Raw genomic sequence first — 20372 nt, 5'->3', positions numbered from 1 at the left:
GTTGAACAAAAAATATTAAAAATACTTTAAAAACATTTTTAATTTTCTTACTATAGGAAAGTCTGTTTACTTAACAGTTAACCGAATAATGTTTTCTTAAATATCTTAACTTATAAGATATGGTTAAAAAAATAAAATATTAAACATAAAGTCTAGAACAGCGGCATTTGATGTGGCATAAATGACTATGTGCTGGGTAATTATGGTTAAAAGTTGTTGGCTTACAGATTGTTTAACATTTCCTTACTAAGTTTGCTGAGTTTTTATCACATTCATTGAAAAACATAATATTTTATTATAACATTTCTTTAATTTCTTAAAAATTTCAGAGGGGAAGAGTGTTATTAGGAAGCTAAGAGCGTTAAAATTTATGACAAATTTCAAAATTAGAAACCGCAAAAATGTTTCCTAAGATGTAAATGGTAAGTTTAAAAGTTGTGAAAACTTATTTTATAGTATTTAATAGTATTAATATTAACTAATATTAACTAATTACAAATCTTCTTGCACTTCCCTGTCATTCATCTTAGACTTCTCTCTTTCTCTCTCTTGGCTTTTGAAGTGTTTTCCCTGCACCTTTCTCCTTGGGCCAACTACCTTGGACTAGCTTGGCCAGTGAAGCGGGCATTGTGTCACTTTCTACTGATTACTGGTTTCATTGAAATGCTTTTACTTACTTCTGGTTGCTTTCTCTGCCTCTCTCGCTCTCTCTTCCGCCAGCTCTTTCGCTCTCTCTCTCTCTCTACTTTTCTTGAAGTGGGCTGAATGTTTTTTAGCCGCTTCAGTTTTCAGTTTTCAGTTATGCGTGAATCTTTCACAAGACCAAGTGACATTTTGCGGGCCGTTTAGTTGTCGCGTTTTTAATTTGAAAAACCTAACTTTTTTGTTTATTGTTTTGTGTCTTGTGATTGTTTTTTTGTGTTTTTTGTGTGTTAGTTTTTGTGCTGGTTTATTTGCATTTTGAAATTGTTAATGAACTCAATTATATATTTGGGTGCTTCGGAGAGTTCGCATTGCAATTAAGTTTGGCAAGCCGCATCTTTATTTTATTATATTTCGGGTGAGTTCATGTTTAAAAAGCGCTTGAAAGCAGAAAAAAATGGGGAGGACAGTGAAAATCCCAGCTCGAAATGTGTGTCAAAACGAAAGACTTAGGCAACGAACTTGCTAACTGGGCTAAGCCTCAACTCAAAATGCTGGCCATAGGTCAGGTCTGTTCCAAAAGCAAACACCACACCAACGGGGGGTTAAGTTGATGCACAGGGAGCAGTGGGAAGCGGGGGGTAGAGGGTTGCCTTTGATTAGCGCTCGTCCATTAATCGCTTTGGCTACCGAAATTTGGCAACACCGCCGACGTCAACAATGTAAAAGTGAAGACTCAAATGCGTTAATTGCTTCATAAATCAATTAACAAAAGCCAGAGACTTAACCAATACTAAGAGTGTAAGCGAAAAAAAAGGGAGAGTTTTATTATTATTATTTTTCTATGACGGAAGAGTTGGTTTTCAATGCTTCGTTTTGAGTTTTGAATTTTGAGTTTTGAGTTTTGAGTTTTGAGTTTTGAGTTTTGAGTTTTGAGTTTTGAGTTTTTTTGAGTTTTGAGTTTTGAGTTTTGAGTTTTGAGTTTTGAGTTTTGAGTTTTGAGTTTTGAGTTTTGAGTTTTGAGTTTTGAGTTTTGAGTTTTGAGTTTTGAGTTTTGAGTTTTGAGTTTTGAGTTTTGAGTTTTGAGTTTTGAGTTTTGAGTTTTGAGTTTTGAGTTTTGAGTTTTGAGTTTTGAGTTTTGAGTTTTGAGTTTTGAGTTTTGAGTTTTGAGTTTTGAGTTTTGAGTTTTGAGTTTTGAGTTTTGAGTTTTGAGTTTTGAGTTTTGAGTTTTGAGTTTTGAGTTTTGAGTTTTGAGTTTTGAGTTTTGAGTTTTGAGTTTTGAGTTTTGAGTTTTTGAGTTTTGAGTTTTGAGTTTTGAGTTTTGAGTTTTGAGTTTTGAGTTTTTGAGTTTTGAGTATTGAGTTTTGAGTTTTGAGTTTTGAGTTTTGAGTTTTGAGTTTTGAGTTTTGAGTTTTGAGTTTTGAGTTTTGAGTTTTGAGTTTTGAGTTTTGAGTTTTGAGTTTTGAGTTTTGAGTTTTGAGTTTTGAGTTTTGAGTTTTGAGTTTTGAGTTTTGAGTTTTGAGTTTTGAGTTTTGAGTTTTGAGTTTTGAGTTTTGAGTTTTGAGTTTTGAGTTTTGAGTTTTTAGTTTTTAGTTTTGAGTTTTGAGTTTAATTTAATTAAGATGAGTTTTGAGTTTTTGTGTTTCTTAAGACATCCCTGAAAGTTGTGCTAAAAAATATATTTAAATTGTTTTGAATTTTACGGATGTTATGTTAGTTTTTAGAGTAAAAAACATTTGACTGCCATAAAAAGTTTACAAAATTAAAAAGTATTAAGTTAAATTTCAAAACTTTTAATTCATAATTCATAAAATATTTACAAAATAATGTCTTGTAAAAGTTTATATGCTCAAGAATGCTTGAAGATAAATATAAATTAGTAAATCACTTGGCTTAAGTTTTAAATTCAATACAAATATTTTAATTTTTTAATAACAAATATTAGGCACCTCATAATATCTTAAACAATACCCTTAAAAACTAACAAAAGAGAAATTTCCAGAGACTTCTTTAGTGGAATACCTTTAAGTTTTTCTTTCAAAAACTCTTTTCGGGGTTAACTACCTGGTAACCTACTGTTGGTTTTCGACCTGACCCCTGTCTGTTGACACGATTGAGGATGAATAAGAGCCCAAACTTAAAAAAAAAACACACACTCAAAAAGAAGAAGCAACAGCGACTGGTCTGGGCCATGCAAGAGTGGCCTGGCCCAAAGAAACCGGTAACGGTCTCAAGGTCGTTCGCCGAGTCGATGGCTCTGGCCAGATAAGCCTTAGCCCAAGATACAGCAGCCAGTTTAGCCATCAACGGGCTTTTGGGCCAAAAGCTGAAAAAGCCATCTCAGGTATAAGCCAAAAAACCATAAGCCATAAGCAATAACAAAGGGCAGTGATGATAGCCGGGCCAACAGATCGAACGAAACGATGGAAAAAGCGAAAGTAAACGCCATGAAAGTAGAGCAGTCGAGCCGTCGAGCAGTCGAGCTGGAAATCCGCCGAAGGCAAACCGGCGAGGGGGCGTCTCTATATATAAACAAAGAGATATATGCATGTTACAGGTGTCATATCTAACTAAGTCGGTCAATAAGTTTATTGACCACAAGACGCTTCGGATTGTGGGGTCGTTGCGGGAGAGTTATGCAAATCGATTGGGGCAACCCAATATCGAAAAGCGTAGAAACTTATCAAATTGGCAGTAAAACACTGGCCCGGTTATTATGTAAATCGTGAAATCTTTTAAACAGACAGAGGACTGTATGTGTCTTGGGCTTTTATGTTTCAATTATGAGCAGCGTTAAAGTCCGTATCGCATATCTTGGATTTTATAAATTTTCACACATTTTTTATGATGATATATCTTGGCCAGAAAGGGCGGCAGTAAAACCTATAAATTATGTCTTATGAATGGGCCATTATTGTTGAGTTGCCTCTTATAAAATATTTATTAAATACCTTTTGGTAATTGCATAAGCCTTATGGATTTGCATTTGCGGCTTAGAAGTGATTTCCAATTCACGGCCCATTTAACAGCACTAAGTTCTGCACGGCAATTAAGCAAAGTCAATCAGATTCGAAATGCCTTTCAAAAACAGCTAATGCCAAAATGATATTATTATGAGGCGACCTTCACCGGCCGCGGCGGCCAGTGGCGAGATTTATTAATACTATAATTACATTAATGGCTGAGCAAACAAATAAACGCCACCTGACACCAGAATCGGAATCCGAATCAGAAGCTCTGGCAACCTTTGCGCCGAATCAAACGAATCATTTCGGCCTGGCCAGAACAAAGTTCGCCATAGTCGGAGAATCGGAGTAGCCGGTGAATGGTCAGTTAGCTGGCAACGCCTTTACCAATTAAATTCGACCCGGCTATTGGGCACAAAACAAAGCTCTTGATGTGAAGGATTGGCTTACAAGCGGTCTTAATATAAATTAACTTTTTTTCGATTAAGACTACTGCAATTAGGCCGCCTGATCTAGACTGGCAGTTCTTTTGTGGGGTTTCCTTTGCTCATTGGTAACTTAGGAGATTGTTGGGTTATGAAGTCTGAGTCTAATTTGAGATATTAACTTAAGCAATATTCTTAGAAAGTATAGCCAAGATTAACTTCTTCAAAATATTTTCATATTATTAAACCTCGCAATATGACAATAATGTTAGCTAGTAACTCTCAGCTTATAACTTGGCCAATCAAATTCGCATTTCAATTTGTAATTTCATCTTAAATTGCTTAAATTCTCCAATCTGAATTCCAGTTTTTGTGCTTCATCTTGCCAAATTGTTTACCCAATTTTTATGGCTCATAATTAATTTGATTGGTTTTATAACTAAAATCAAATTTAAGTACGTATTTTGGGGTTTACTTCGCTGGTTTACTTATAATCAAATGGCTTTTACAGCTTGTCAAGCTTTTCAGCCATGTAATGTTGGGTTATCTATCGAAGGATGGCGAAAATATCGCCAAAAAGCACTTTTGATTTTGAAGTTTACATTAATTTGAAATATTTTTATTTATTTTTTATGATTTTAAGGAAATAAGCTTGAGGCTTGTAGGTTGGTGACGCATTTGGTGAAAAGCGGAAGGACTTATAGGTGAGGTCACTTCCAAAAGTTTTTAGCCTAAGACCTAGCTTGAAGTTTACTAGAGATTTGAATATTTATACCCGTTACTCGTAGAATAAAAGGGTAAACTAGATTCGTTGAAAAGTATGTAACAGGTAGAAGGAAGCCTTCCGACCCTATAAAGTATATATATTCTTAATCAGGATCAATAGCGAAGTCGATCGAGCCATGTCCGTCTGCCCGTCTGTCCGTCTGTCCGTATGAACGGTGAGATCTCAGGAACTATAAGAGATACAAAGTTGAGATTAACAGTGAAGATTATTGAGGTCCCTATGCAGTGCAAGCATCCTGCCACGCCCACTCTAACGCCCAAAAATCGCGTAAAACTAAAATCGCTGAAATCTCAGGAACTATTAGAGATAGAAAGTTCAAATTGAGTATGTATAATCTTTAGATGCTAGCGCATTATCCGGCCACACCCACCAATACGCCCACCAAGCTCAAAAGACGGTTTTTCTACTTTCTAGAAAACTTGATATCTCGGTAACTATAAGAGATAGAAAGTTCGGATTAAGCATATAGGTTTTTATGATGCTCCCCATGGGAATTGTTTGTGTTCCGATCAAGCCACGCCCTCTCTAACGCCCACAAAACCTGAAAAACCAAAAATCTTGGAAACCATAAGAGCTAAAAGGCAACTTGCCACGAGGTTTCATCTGTGGCGTCTATAATATTACTATGAATGCCTTGGTTTGACCTTGTATAACTTATTTCTGTTAATATCTATCGATTTTTCAAATCGGAATATTATTTCGCTACTTATGATGAAATTTGGGTTATAAGACCTCACATGGGCAGTGACGTCACTATCAATTACTCAACATGCTTCCTCTGACAATAGGTGGCGCCTTGTGAATTTTCACTAGCAAAATGAATATTTTAAAATTTTAAAAGAGTGTTTCTTCTTGTTTTATTTTTTTTTTATGATTTTAATTAAATTTTTTATAAATTTTTCTTGGCTTTTTCATGACATAAAATGAAAATTAGAAGGAACTAAAGATGAAATACCTTCAAAAGTACTTAGCTTAAGATTCTAGTAAATAAAATGTGGTTTTAAATGTCATTTTCATAATCAAAATTTATCGTTTTGATCAGTCACTTTCATGCCGATCAATTCAAGTTATCGATAACTTGCTAAAAGGCAACTCAAAACTGCACTTTCAAACCCAATAATTTGATTAATCTAAACCCTCTTTCATAATGAAGCCCATATAAAGCCATAGCTTAAATATCTAACAAATTGCCTTACACAAGAGACATTCCCTAAAAGTGCAGCACTTTCGATTAAGTTCTTGATAAACTACCCGACAGTTGCCTTTAATCCTATGACATTCTCCAAAAAAGACCACATCGACCGTAAAAGACTTGCGCAAAGCCATCATCAGTTCATTAGAGGCCCCTAGGAGTTGGAGGTGAATACATTAGATGGAATTGGATGCGGAATAGAGTGGTGGCTTCTCCTCCATCGGGTTAACGAGCCGCGCTCTGAGTCCAAACGAAATGGTTAATGGTTATGGCCGACCGACCGCCTGCAATTCCTTGGTCTGACTCGGCGTGTAAGTGGTAACTCGTAAAGCTGGGGGCCACCAATAGACCTGTTACCTGTTTTTATTTTACATTATTATTTCTATTTCTATTTTTTTTTTGGATTTTCCTGCGTGCACTTAGCGCAGTCATCGTGGGCCAGAACAGCGATGAGCAGGTGACATTAATGCCGCGGCTGTGGCCCGAAACCGAGAAACCGAGAAAAACAAAATAGCCAGCGCATAATGCATAATGACAACCGTTGCATAAGGCCCCTCGAGTTGGGTAATGCCAAATTATGCCCCGACATGACGGCGAAGGGTATTACTATACTATATGCTATATAGCATATGTTAACTGGTGTAATGCCCCCCAAACCGCAGCGGCCATTTCCAGAGAACAAGTTGCCACTGGTTAGTACGGATTTAATGCGTCTGCCCCACTATTTTTGGCCCCTGACATTTTCGCGGCAACTAAACTTAAAAACTGAAAACACAAAATGTTAAACTGAAAACTGTAACCAAAAGGCGAAACTGGAAATGCAATGAAGATTTGGTTAAAAAAAAACAAAATAAAGTCACACTTGGGTTCAGGGGGCAAGGATTTGGGGCGCTTTTGGGGTCTTGGCCAGGCCAAAAACGGCATTGCTTTGTATGAGAAACCAAGACAAAGTACGCCTGTGTTTTTCTGTCATAAACATTATGACACGCGCTGTAAGGCTGATTGACAGATTGATAGATTGACTAACTGACTGACTGGCTAACTGGAGGGGCTGGACAGCAATTATGGCATTCTAATTGAGGCGCCTCAACGACAACGAGCTGTAATTGAATTTTCATAGGTAATTTGCTAATTGAGCTGCCAAATTAGGCAGAACAACTGGCCGGCTCTTTTTAAATGCTGATCAATACAGATTGCTTTTTAATTCAAAGCATAAAAAAGTGACACAAAAGGTTAACTAAATGGATCGGATCAGTTATAGGTGATTGATAGGCCTAAGAAAGAGTTTTTAGGATTTCTAAGAAGATTTTCTAAGTAGAAAGAAAGAATATAAAGACTTTCTTTATAAGCAGTAAAAATTAGTTTAAAAGAACCGAAAAATATAATATTTTAGTTCATTTAATTTTAATTTTTTGAAACATTGTAACTTTTAGTCTTAATATTTAAGCCAAATTTGCAAAGCTGAAGATATTTTTTGAGTGAAAAATGAAGATAAAATCTTGATATTAAGATTAAAGTTTAACACAGATCATATGCCCATTAATAACTAAGTAACTATACAGCTCATACTAGTTAGTTAACACCTGAACTAAAATGGGTCAGAATGTGACTTTAATATCCCAAAAAAAAAAAAGAAAAAAACACATCTTCAAGGGCTTTGTGCGGCGACAAGAAAATTGAAAGTTCATTTAGCTAAGGCCACAAAGTAAGAGGCACTCGGGCATGGACTGGGCACAGGTTCTGCGATCTGTAAAAAGATATATAATATATATATATATAAAGACAAACAGATGTTGAGATGTAGAGCTGCAGGTGGAGGCCTCTGAAGAGACATCTCCCGACCTTGTGACCCACAAAAACGCTGACAGACGAGCGTGCACTTTGCATTTTGTGCTTTATTTTGGCTTTTTGCGGTTTTTCGCTGCTGAAATTTGAACATTTTTTATTTGTCATTTCAACGGATGCGCGCATTAATTTTGCTTTATCTGGGCCCTTGCTTTTGCCTGTCGTCATATCAGCTAAGATGGCAAGGTGCGCCAGCACCTCTTCACGTCAATTAAGGATTATGTTTCGGTACCGTTCCGGCAAACGACCCGGATGACCTTGAGCCGAGGCGTTGATTGAGCCCGCACATTGATAAGCAAATTGCCAGATTGCTGCAGAAAACGGGTTAAGTGGTTGCTGGCTGTTGGCTGCTGGCAGGGGTTAAATAGAAAGGTTTCCCAAGCAGCCAAGCAAGCAAGCAGCCAGGAACTGGCAGTGACATTTGCAATTAAATGAGAGTCTGATATGTTGATTACACAGGACATAGCCAAGGATCTGAAAAGTAAATTTAATAACTTAATTTCATGGAAAATTACCAAATAAATAGCACTGGGAAAAAATCATTGGACTGGAGATTATTTAACTTTTGTTTTTCTTAAATATTTTTCAGTAAAAAGAACTCTTCTTGGTTAAGACATTCAGGCCATGAGCTTTATTATTAAAGTATTTTCTTTCTGATTTAGTTTGTGAAAAAAAAAACTAAAGCCAACATTTCGAATATTCCGTGCCGAATACAAATTACCTAGCAAAACGGCGAAAATTGCTCAATAAATCATGCAATCGCATGGGAAACATAATGAACATGCCAGTGCCGAGTGCAGATGATGATCTCATTCTGTTTGAGACCAATTTAAATCTCAAAATTGACTTAATCAACTGCTTCGATACGATGTGATTCAAGTCGATTGGAATTGCCAGCGATTTAATTTAGTTAATTGTTGCGAGAATTCAGAACTCGGCCTGCAGAATTGACAAATTATACATGCAGTGGCGGCGGCGGCGGCGGCGGCGGCGGGCCAGGTTTTCGGATCATATCAGATCATATATATGAGATCATATAAGAGTGCATTTTGAGTGCAGTTCGAGTGCTGTGGACATGCAATGCCAGTTATTAAGTTTCGTCTGAATTCGATACGCGCACTTTGACTCCAATTTATCGGTCTCCCTCCTGGCGTCCGAAGGCAAGCGACTTGATTAAATTTTCTTTAGCTTGTATTCTTTTTGATTTTCTGTTTTTTTTGTTTGTGTTTTTGTTCTCTAGCCGACGACATTTTACTTCTAGCCATAAATACCTATAATTTATGCTGATTATTAATCGTAAAGAGCGCATTAACATGCGACTTTACATAGGCATTTCGACTTGGGTTCGGCCTGCTACTAAATCCAGCTGCTGCTGCTGCTGCTGCTGCTAGATTCTTAGTCAATGTTAGGGTCAAGGATGTCGGCTTCGGTTGCCAAAGGGGAGGTTACTGTATCATTTTGTATTTATTTTTATACCAACTAGTTGGGACTTCCACTAAACTCTCTGCTATGGCTGGTTAACAACAGGTCTTGGCCTGTCTTAATTTTTAGTTTTTTTTTTTCATTTTTAGAATAAACATTAAACTAGTTTGTAGTTTGGCACTTTATAGTTAAGAGTTGAGTCATTTTAATATGTTTGTTACAACATTTTATTGCATGCAAAGGAAAGTATTGTCTTGCCAAATTTCAGGTTAATAGTGGCTGTTGCGGTTTCCTTTGATTGGAGACTTTTCATATAAAAAATTTGGCAACTTTAATATTTTTCTATAAAAACTAATAAATAAGCTACTGTTTAAAAGAAGCTTTAAATATAGTATTTAAAATATAATTGCGGTTAATTTAGTAATACAAATAGTGGCTTATCAATAGTAAAGATTCAAATTCTGTGGCTACTTTATGGCTCCTTTCATGGCCTCTTTGGGAAAATATTAAACTAAAATGAAAAGTAATTTCCCTTCTTAATCTACATGCAAATTAAGAGAATGTTGATTCCTTTAGGACCTTAAGCACTCTCTTATATAATCACGTAAGGCCGAAAAAGTGCTTGAGAATGCACATTGCGCATACGCCGCATATGACCGACTTGTGCCCCTATTAATGTGTTTGTGTGCCTTAATTGAAAGCCAAAGAGTACAAATTAAAAGCGCATTGCAGAAACACCATTAACAAGACAACAACAACAACGGTGACTTAACATCTCCGGCGGCTGGTTTTGCACTTTATTGAGCGCTTTCCGTTCGGTTTTGCGCTCAAAAACGCTCAAAAACGTGTTTTTTGGCGCCGACGTTCCGCTCGAATCGCTGCCAGCGTCGCTGTTAACGTCTTGCATCCAACAATAACAACGAATCCACGAATCGGGCGGCAATAAAATTCAATTTGGCCGGATTGCGTTCGCCTGGGATCTTTTTTGGTGGATCGACGTTGGATTTTTTGAGTGGACTGCGCAGCGGCGCTTAACAAAAAGCTCTGCGCATGCGCCGTGGGCTGTGTAACCGATTTTTTGGCCACTGCTAAATCATTGAAGTAACTTTCGTCCGCAGTCATTTGCTTAAAGTTAGTGAACGTGCTAGTATCGCGTATCTGGCGGCGCGGCTTCCACACGACAACAAAAACACACAAACTTGCTACAAAAACGTTTACCTTTGGCTTCTTATTTTGTTTTGTTTCGAGCTTAAAGTTTGTGTTTTTTTTTCTTATTTTGCGGTACAGAAAAACTATCTATATATATAAACTTAAAAATAAGTACAAAAATTTCCACTGCAAAAGCAGCTTGTTAAATGGCATATTTTTTCGTTCGTTTTGCAGAAACCGAAATATGCAGTTCACCAGGAGCCGTTTGTTATTATCGATGGCCGTGCTATCGGCACTGCTATCGTTATCGCTGGGATTCCCTGCTCCACAGCAAGCCAATTCCGAACTGGAGGCCACGTTCCAGGATAGCAGCGATCCCGACCTGAATCCCATCAATGCAGAGGTAAAAAATTCGAAAAAGAAAAAAATACAAAAAAAAACCCTCCAAGATAAATCCAAAAACCCAAACAAGGAAGTCTGCGGAAAATTCAAGAGAGCTTGAGATGGGAAAACTTGATTGTCTCCTGGCGTGAAAGTACAATTTTCCCGCTCTCTCACTATCCCTCTCTCTCTCTCTCTCCCTCTCTCTCTGTTGCACATTTTCATTGCACTTTGGCGGCCCGTTGTGCAAGCTGCTAATTTCGTGGTGCATTGAACCGACTTCTGGCCAGTTTTCTGGGCAACCATCAACCAGCTGGTATGCAAATCGGGCTCAGAAACAAAAAACAAGAGTTGGGGAAAAAAAATGGCTTAAAACCAAATTCGATTCCAAATTCGTTGGCCATTCGAGACCAGGCGACCTTGATGGCGACAAAACTTGTTAACGACCTACGTTAACATTTCAAAACCATTCCAAAAACCGAAAAAACCGAAAAACCAAAGACAACGCCTTGGTCAAAAAGAGACAGGTTAACGGGGGAGGGCAGAAAGACAGAGTGAGAGAGAGAGAAAGAGAGGAGCTTCTTCATGGCTCATCACCTCATCACCTCCTCTCGCTTCCTCTTATTCGCACGAATTGTGAAACATTTCCGCGCCTCCAAAAGTTGGTTCATATATTATTACTTCGTCTTCGTGTTTATTGATTCAGCCATTCGCGGTGAAAAGCATTGAAATCGAGTTAATTGCTGGGGAAATTCGGGAAATCCAAATCGAAAAGGGGGCAGTAAGAAGAAGTAATGACAAGCTAAAAAAGTATATATCACTCTTAAATTTAAATGAATTTAAAAAACAAACTTTGATGGGCAATAAAACATTCTTCAAACTATTTCCTTAACACAAAATAAAATGGGGTTTACCTACTCCATAGCATTATCTCTGTCAAACATTTTCCCACTTTTCCATTCAAGTAGTAGTTAAACTTGTTGTAAATCCCTTCGCTTAACTGCTCGTTCAGCTGAACAGCGGACTGACCTGATTTTGCTCTATATAAATCATAGCTCACGCTCTTTGTTTGTCACTTCAACGGACAGAAACAGAAACAGAAACAGAAATAAAAGGGCGAGAAATAGGTGTTGAGCGTAAAGTGTTTAGCGTTTTGTTAAACCAATAAATCGCCCAGTTGTTTTAGCTTCTCGAAACCCACAAAAAAGATCAAATAAAATTAGATCATGTGGGCTGCTCGAGGCGTTTTGGCCAGGCAATCTCGAAAACTCTCAAGAGGGAGAATGGCAGAACAATGAACCGCAAAACGCCAAATGAATTCCATAATTTTCAAGATATTAGTTATGATCAAAATTTGTATGTTGAAGGCGAAGTTGTGTTAAGAGGTTTTTTAGAGTTTTCAAGTAGATTAAATTGGTTGTCTTGGCTTTTTGATTTTGTTACCATTTTTAGTTTGGTTTTTATCAGATTTTAAATAGATTTTGTTTGTATTTTTTAAAATATTTTATGCTTAAGCAAGGAGAAGAGATTTGTTAATGAATTTCATAAAATAATCTCTCCAAACTTATATTTTTCTGACAATATTTTTGAAGTCTTTAAAAAGAAAAGTTTCCATATGCTTTTTTCCCATATTTTTCCTATACACCATAGCTGCTTTTCTGAAGATTTTAAGAGCTGTTAAAAGCTGTTTTCTTATTTTTCTCCCTCTTTCCCGCTTATATAAGTTGCACTTCCCAACTTTGCAATTGAAAAATTCAAAAAAATTCAAATCACATTCACAACATTTCCCAACTCTATTGGAGGCTGAGCAGACGTCATTAAAAAGGTCGTATAATTGCAAGTACGGAGAGCAATGCACTAAAGTCCCCAGCTGCCTTTAGTTCGATACCGAGGGTTCGGACTATGCGTTTTGGTTGGAAATGAGTTGATTTGGGGGTCCGATACGATATAGCGGTGCATACATATGGCCAAATGACGAGGTGAATTTTAAGTGCCTTGGACCAGCGAGCGATCGAGAAGGGGTCCGAAAGTACCAGATATAGCGACATAGACATCGGCTTAGAATGACCGAAGGTCCCCAAGTCCACAGCTGATATAATTACTTATGTACCTCTGTATGTGTGTGTGTGTGTGTGTGTGTGTGTGTGTGAATGAGTGTTGTTTTTTCTCTTCTTTGACCAGGCCCGAAAATTGGGTCAAGTCTAACTGGCCCCCAGTGTCGAGTGCTTTTTTAGCCGCTCTTTGGCAGCAATTAAACTTGAAGTCAGTGCTGGCTTTGCTACTCAGTACTCAGCAGGTGTAATTAGACAAAGAATCCAGTTAACTAAAGTCTTGCTAGTTAAGATAAAACATGACTCCTAAGAATGATATATATACTTTGAGATCGTAAAAGTATATAGTTTTATATTCAATGAAGGCATTGAAGGCTATGTCTTGCAAGGAAAAGCTATGAAAGGTGCATGGAACTCGCCTTCAACACAATTTTACAAGATTTTACTTCTTGTTAAGTACCGAAAAAAAGGCTATCAAATCTTTAAATAACATTTGGTAAATCCAGAAAATAACCAAGCAAAATAAATCCTGAAATAAAATCTTAATTTTTGGGTAAAAAATTGAATAAGTTAGAAAATAAACTAAAAATCAACATAAAATTCGGACATAAGCAACCAAAAGAGAACCAACTTTTGGTAGTATTTATTACCAGTGATCCACTGAGCCTTCCCGTGTGGATGATCCTGTATTTTCCACTTCGATTTGCCTTTCCAGGAGGTGTTAGGTGTCCAGGAGCGCAACAAAAGAAAACTGCCCGATGCCACATTCGAGGCTAAGAACGCTGTCCTTGGCTTTGTCTTCGGCGTGAGTATTTTTAGAAAGTTTTTAAAGTAACTTTAAAGATATTTAAAAACAAAAAAAATTGATTAAAAAATATTTAGAAAATCGACAACTTCCTGGACACAAAGACGCGGGTGATCGAGCAGCTGGACCGATCGAACATCGAGAAGAACAAGCAGTGGGACATCAAGTCGCCGGTGCCCATCAAGGATTTCCAGACTCTGATCACCGCCGTGGTGTCGCCCAAGATCCGTTCCATTGGCAACATTGCCAATGATCTGACCACCGGTGTGCTGACCACTATAACCGCCTTCAGTGGCTCCTCGTCGGGCGGTGGCAATGCCAATGCCGGTCTGGGCAATGTAGTGTCCAAGTTCCTCAGCTTCTCGGGACCCATTCTGCAGGGATCCTCCGGCGGTGTGAATGGTATCGCCGGCGTGACGACACCAGCTCCAGATTCCGACGAAGCGGGCTACTAGAAGAACTAACACTAACACCAACGATCCAAGGCCAACCAATGAGAGCTGTAATTTATCGTTGAACTCTTGAGTAATCCTTCTCCAGGTCCTTCTCCTTACCCTTACCCTTAACTCTATCCCTTTCCCCACATTCGAATCCATCAGAATTTGTGTTGAAAATACAACCCCAACCCCAACCCCGAATCCTCGCTCGAATCGTTTTTATTTTTTTTTGTTTACACCCTAGTTAAGTTCATGTTTGTAAATATTCGGCATAAACAAATATATATATATATATATAGAGAAATCCACGACTCCACAAAAAACGAATAAAACCGAAAAAACAGAAAACCAACTCACTCCATCAGCTAGTTTCAATTTTTGTGGCCTTGGCCTTGCCGGTTTGGGTTTTTGGATTTCGAACTTTGGGTCTTGGATTTGGATTTTTGATCTTAGATCTGTAATCTCTGCTCACTCACATCGCCTGACAATGTACTTATCTATATATATGTTTATCTATATATTCATCAGAGCAAGCAGAGGCGCCGCCGGGCGGGGGGCAAAGATCTGAGCGATGCCGCCGATATCATGAGCGATGCCTCCCTGGAACTGCCCTCGGAATTGCTGAACAAGTCCCTGCTGACGGTCACCAATATCTCCAAGTCGCTATCCCAACTGATTCTGGTAAGATTTCTGGATTTTTTTTGATGATTTTTAAACTAAATTTGAAGTTAGAACTGAAGAACAGGAAACTTTATGACTTAATTATTATTCCCATCGATTCTCCCCAGAACTCTGCTCGCCGCTACTCCCGCTTCGTGCTCTTCTTCAAGCCAGTCTTCGGAGATGCCCTGGTGGTCAAGGGCTCCGAGGATCCCACCACCACCACCACCGTTCGCACCACCACAACCACCGAAGAGACTGACAAGCTCAACGAAGTCTAAGTCGAATTTGTTTTATTTTTTATTTTTGTATTTCCTTACCTTATGGGTGTTATTGTTTGTTTGTTTTGTTTTTTTTTTCAAAGAGTGACTGGTTAAAGTAATTAAAAATATAATTATTTATGAAATAGCTCGCGGTCGAACCAGCATGCGGACACTTTTCAGAGAGCCCTTGGGTCCATCCAGGAAGCCGCGCCACAAGATCCCCTTGTAGCCATCGACATCTCTTTCGAGCAGACGTTGATATAGCCCAAAGGGGTTGCTAAAGAAAGGGATTATATAAAAGATAGTTAACATTTTCAAAATATTATATATCTGAAACACCCACCTGAGATTGCAGGAGCCGGCATACCAAAAGGCCGCCGACTGCTGAGCCGCACAGTTTTGCTCACTTTCGTCATTGTCCTGATCGTAGGTGCTGAACTTCTTGCCCGTGTGCTGACGCAGGGCATCGGCCGCATCGCCCTGGTGCTTGCCCAGAACATTCAGGCGATACTGCTCTGATTCACTGCCGATGCTAAAGTGATCGTAAAGGGCATATCGCAGATCTTGTTTCCGGTTCTGCAACTCAACGAGCAGCTCGTAGTTGTCACTGCTGGTTATCTGATGGAGTTTATCCAGTCCGATGAAGAACTCGGTGGTTAGAGGGCCAAATCCGGTCTTGTAGTCCGCCCACTTGCGATTGAAGTCCGCGCTGCCATCGTATCGATTCACCACCATGGTCCAACCGCCGTCTCTCACCTTCTGGTGGCAGTAAACGAAGAAGGGTTCCACATTCGAACGGGGTCGGATTAGCACAACTCCATGCTGCTGTTTCAGGCAGTTCGCCGGCATGGTTGGCACACCCACGGCTCCTACGGTGGCCAGAAGTTGTGGCTCAAGGTCTAGACTGTCAATGGTTAAAGGGCTGTGAATGATTATTTCAATTTATGAAAGGTCTTTCATCGGAATACCCACAATCGAGAGCCCAGGGAATTGGGCGCGGCCAGAGCAACCACTGGTGGACTTCCCCCCCTCCGCAGGTCCACCAATTGCTCTTGAAGACTGCCTATCTGCTCTTTGATACTGGCTATATCCCTGCTCAGCGACTGCATCCGAGTGGTAAGGCCACTTATAGCTGAAACTGGACAACTGCTGGAGTTCTGGAAGTAAGATTTGTTATTAGGACAGAACAAAAGCTGCTAAGCGAGCCAGCAGGGCATGTAGTTAGTTAAAGTAACTAATTATTATCACTGAGAATATGTTAATATCCGCTGTTTGAGGTGTGCTTATATATAGATGTTCTTAAATTCCAATAAACTTAAACATAGTTCGATTCCAAAGATCGTTGTTTATCAACATTTTAGTTTAGCACATGGCTTGGGAATACCCACAGCTAGTATCTCAACTCATTGCCCATATAGTATAGTCTTTGCTCTACAAGTACAGTTCAAAGTTGAGAGGTTTTTCCAGATTTTCAACCCCCCGCCCATCTTACCGCATTTTCCAGGGAGGGCGGCACCATCAGACCTCCGCCCAGATCCGTTTGCGTGGTGGACAGACAGGCCATGGCCATGACCAAGGCATCAAGTTGCAGCATCTGCGACATAATCACTGGCCACCAACTAACTAACTAACTGACTAACTAACTAAGTAGCCTAACTACCGATCTGAGGCACAATGCGAAAGCGAATGAAAACAAAGGTCAGTCGATTGATTAACTTTACTCGTCGTTGTGTGCCTAGCATTGGGGAACGAGTATGCTAAGTAGCTTCGGCTAGTGTTGGGCAGTGCTTTCTCATCCAGTGATCGCAAGTTAACAACACTAAAATTGTACACAGGAAGAAAGTCTGTAACTTAAGGAACAACTTTTAGATGGTTTTTGTTTATCAGATGGTGATGGGAGTAGGAATATCACAAAAACTGATTGCAAGTTAACTAATCTTAATACTAAAAGGAATAAACTTAAAATAATCTCACATTTTAAACATAGAATTAAGATTAGTTTTTGTTATAAGTGAAACTTTTCTGGATCAGTGATCTTCTCATCACTGTGATCACCTCACTTTCGCCGTGACTTAAGCGGCATCTCCAATCATCAACCAGCCAGAAATTAATCCAGTGAGCTAGTGAGCCGACTTACTCAGTCAGTTAGCACAGACGAGCAGTTCGAACTGCGTTGCAGTCGCTGGCACAAACAACGGTTGGAATCGTAAAATATATATATATTTATCAGAATATATATATATATAAATCAGAATGGCGCTGGATGCGCTCGTCACGGCTTTGGCCTGCCTCAGCACGACCACAAATGCCACAAGTAACTTGCCAGGAAAACACTTTTCGGTGATAATGAGGAACTCGGCAGAGCCTTTTCTACTTGCTGAAAATGTGGGTATGGATTTTCCATAGCTCTTAGATTTATTTTCATATATTTTTCCATTTAAAGGGTACAGCTAGTTGTCCTGTCAGCACTTTGGGTGGCCTGGCAGCTCGGTAAGTTGACTTTAAGGATAATTTTTGTACCTTAGATCTGATATCAACTTTTTAGCATACAATTCATGACGGATGAGCTGGAATCTCTTAAAACAGAACTCAATGAACTTCAAGGTTTAATAGAGGAGTACAAAAATCAGGGGGCAGGAACACCCATTGAAACCAGATTGTGAGTATAGAAAAGTTTAAGAAAATTCATGAAATCTAGTAAATGAACTTTGACATTTTGTACTTTAATAAGAAGACTTAGAATTCTACATAAGATTGAAAAAGTGATATAAATCAGCTTTCACTATCTTATAGACTCCGCCCACTGCCCGCTAGTATCCAGCACTTTCCCCTGGCCGTTGGCCCGCCCGCCGACGACACGCCAAGGAATTGCCATGACGAGAAGCACGGCCAGGTAAGGATACGGATAGCTGCGGATGTGGAGCCCTTCTTTGCGAGCTGCGACCAGGAGGTGCGGAATGGCGGCTGGATGGTGATCGCCTACAGGTACGATGGCAGCGAGGAGTTCAACAGGAATTGGAATGACTACAAGTCCGGTTTCGGTCCCATCAATGCGGAGTTCTTCATAGGCTTGGATAAGCTGCATCGGCTGACTAATAGCGAGCACCACGAGTTGCTCATCATCATGAGGAACAAGAACGGAGAGGAGCGCTTTGCCTTGTACGATCACTTCAGTATTGGCAGCGAGTCGGAGAAGTATCTGTTGTATGTCCTGGGCGCCTATAAGGGAGATGCGGGAGATTCACTGCGTTACCATGCCGGCAAGAAGTTTACGACTTATGACCAGGATAACGATGATAATGGCCAAAACTGTGCCAGAACCCATGCAGGAGCCTGGTGGTACGGAAGGGAGTGCTTCGAAAGGTGGGTGTAGTGTCCATATCTATATCTATATCTATATCTATAGCTATATCTATATCTATATCTATATCTATATCTATATCTATATCTATATCTATATCTATATCTATATCTATATCTATATCTATATCTATATCTATATCTATATCTATATCTATATCTATATCTATATATATATCTATTTCTATATCTATATCTATATCTATATCTATATCTATATCTATATCTATATCTATATCTATATCTATATCTATATCTATATCTATATCTATATCTATATCTATATCTATATCTATATCTATATCTATATCTATATCTATATCTATATCTATATCTATATCTATATCTATATCTATATCTATATCTATATCTATATCTATATCTATATCTATATCTATATCTATATCTATATCTATATCTATATCTTGATCTATATCTATATCTATATCTATATCTATATCTATATCTATATCTATATCTATATCTATATCTATATCTATATCTATATCTATATCTATATCTATATCTATATCTATATCTATATCTATATCTATATCTATATCTATATCTATATCTATATCTATATCTATATCTATATCTATATCTATATCTATATCTATATCTATATCTATATCTATATCTTGATCTATATCTATATCTATATCTATATCTATATCTATATCTATATCTATATCTATATCTATATCTATATCTATATCTATATCTATATCTATATCTTGATCTATATCTATATCTATATCTATATCTATATCTATATCTATATCTATATCTATATCTATATCTATATCTTGATCTATATCTATATCTATATCTATATCTATATCTATATCTATATCTATATCTATATCTATATCTATATCTATATCTATATCTATATCTATATCTATATCTATATCTATATCTATATCTATATCTATATCTATATCTATATCTATATCTATATCTATATCTATATCTATATCTATATCTATATCTATATCTATATCTTGATCTATATCTATATCTATATCTATATCTATATCTATATCTATATCTATATCTATATCTATATCTATATCTATATCTATATCTATATCTATATCTATATCTATATCTATATCTATATCTTTATCTATATCTATATCTATATCTATATCTATATCTATATCTATATCTATATCTATATCTATATCTATATCTATATCTATATCTATATCTATATCTATATCTATATCTATATCTATATCTATATCTATATCTATCTATATCTATATCTATATCTATATCTATATCTATATCTATATCTATATCTATATCTATATCTATATCTATATCTATATCTATATCTTGATCTATATCTATATATCTATATCTATATCTATATCTATATCTATATCTATATCTATATCTATATCTATATCTATATCTATATCTATATCTATATCTATATCTATATATCTATATCTATATCTATATCTATATCTATATCTATATCTATATCTATATCTTGATCTATATCTATGTCTATATCTATATCTATATCTATATCTATATCTATATCTTGATCTATATCTATATCTATATCTATATCTATATCTATATCTATATCTATATCTATATCTATATCTATATCTATATCTATATCTATATCTATATCTATATCTATATCTATATCTATATCTATATCTATATCTTGATCTATATCTATATCTATATCTATATCTATATCTATATCTATATCTATATCTATATCTATATCTATATCTATATCTATATCTATATCTATATCTATATCTATATCTATCTCTATATCTATATCTATATCTATATCTATATCTATATCTATATCTATATCTATATCTATATCTATATCTATATCTATATCTATATCTATATCTATATCTGTATCTATAATCTATATCTATATCTATATCTATATCTGTATCTGTATCTATATCTATATCTATATCTATATCTATATCTATAT

General features: G+C 37.1%; 3 protein-coding genes across 6 annotated transcripts in view; 2 read left to right on the top strand and 1 right to left on the bottom strand.

The window, feature by feature from the left end:
* The first annotated feature begins 792 nt into the window (after positions 1-792).
* LOC108109702 lies at positions 793-15120 on the top strand. 3 transcript variants are annotated; one of them, XM_017218331.2, is made up of 4 exons: positions 793-1060; positions 10663-10831; positions 14631-14783; positions 14891-15120. In XM_017218331.2, exons 2-4 carry the CDS (start codon positions 10673-10675, stop codon positions 15041-15043), a joined length of 465 nt encoding a protein of 154 aa, XP_017073820.1. In that variant the 5' UTR covers positions 793-1060; positions 10663-10672; the 3' UTR covers positions 15044-15120. The 3 variants fall into 3 exon arrangements, with proteins under 3 accessions (XP_017073820.1, XP_017073818.1, XP_017073819.1); XM_017218329.2 differs by lacking the exons at positions 14631-14783; positions 14891-15120 and adding exons at positions 13576-13665; positions 13743-14454 and having other exon boundaries at positions 962-1060; XM_017218330.2 differs by lacking the exons at positions 793-1060; positions 14631-14783; positions 14891-15120 and adding exons at positions 10391-10560; positions 13576-13665; positions 13743-14454.
* Positions 15076-16722, bottom strand: LOC108109701 (microfibril-associated glycoprotein 4). 2 transcript variants are annotated; one of them, XM_017218327.2, is made up of 4 exons: positions 16518-16722; positions 15998-16182; positions 15369-15947; positions 15076-15302 (listed from the first exon to the last, which is right to left on the bottom strand). In XM_017218327.2, the coding sequence occupies exons 1-4, from the start codon at positions 16626-16628 to the stop codon at positions 15161-15163; spliced, it is 1017 nt and encodes a 338-aa protein (XP_017073816.1). In that variant the 5' UTR covers positions 16629-16722; the 3' UTR covers positions 15076-15160. The 2 variants fall into 2 exon arrangements, with proteins under 2 accessions (XP_017073816.1, XP_017073817.1); XM_017218328.2 differs by having other exon boundaries at positions 15077-15302; positions 15369-15929.
* Positions 16723-16843: 121 nt separating this feature from the next.
* Positions 16844-20372, top strand: part of LOC108109632 (fibrinogen-like protein A) — a 7768-nt gene continuing 4239 nt past the window's right edge. Inside the window, exons 1-4 of the mRNA XM_041819376.1 lie at positions 16844-17410; positions 17469-17515; positions 17571-17684; positions 17819-18388. Coding sequence (XP_041675310.1) covers positions 17279-17410; positions 17469-17515; positions 17571-17684; positions 17819-18388 — 863 coding nt within the window. The 5' untranslated portion in view covers positions 16844-17278. The remainder of the gene's footprint in view (positions 17411-17468; positions 17516-17570; positions 17685-17818; positions 18389-20372) is intronic.

The sequence above is a fragment of the Drosophila eugracilis genome, unplaced genomic scaffold, assembly GCF_018153835.1.
Source record: "Drosophila eugracilis isolate 14026-0451.02 unplaced genomic scaffold, ASM1815383v1 contig_649, whole genome shotgun sequence".
NCBI lineage: Eukaryota > Metazoa > Arthropoda > Insecta > Diptera > Drosophilidae > Drosophila > Drosophila eugracilis.
The sequence above is the reverse complement of the archived record's forward strand: the minus strand, read 5'-3'. Positions and strand labels throughout refer to the sequence as shown.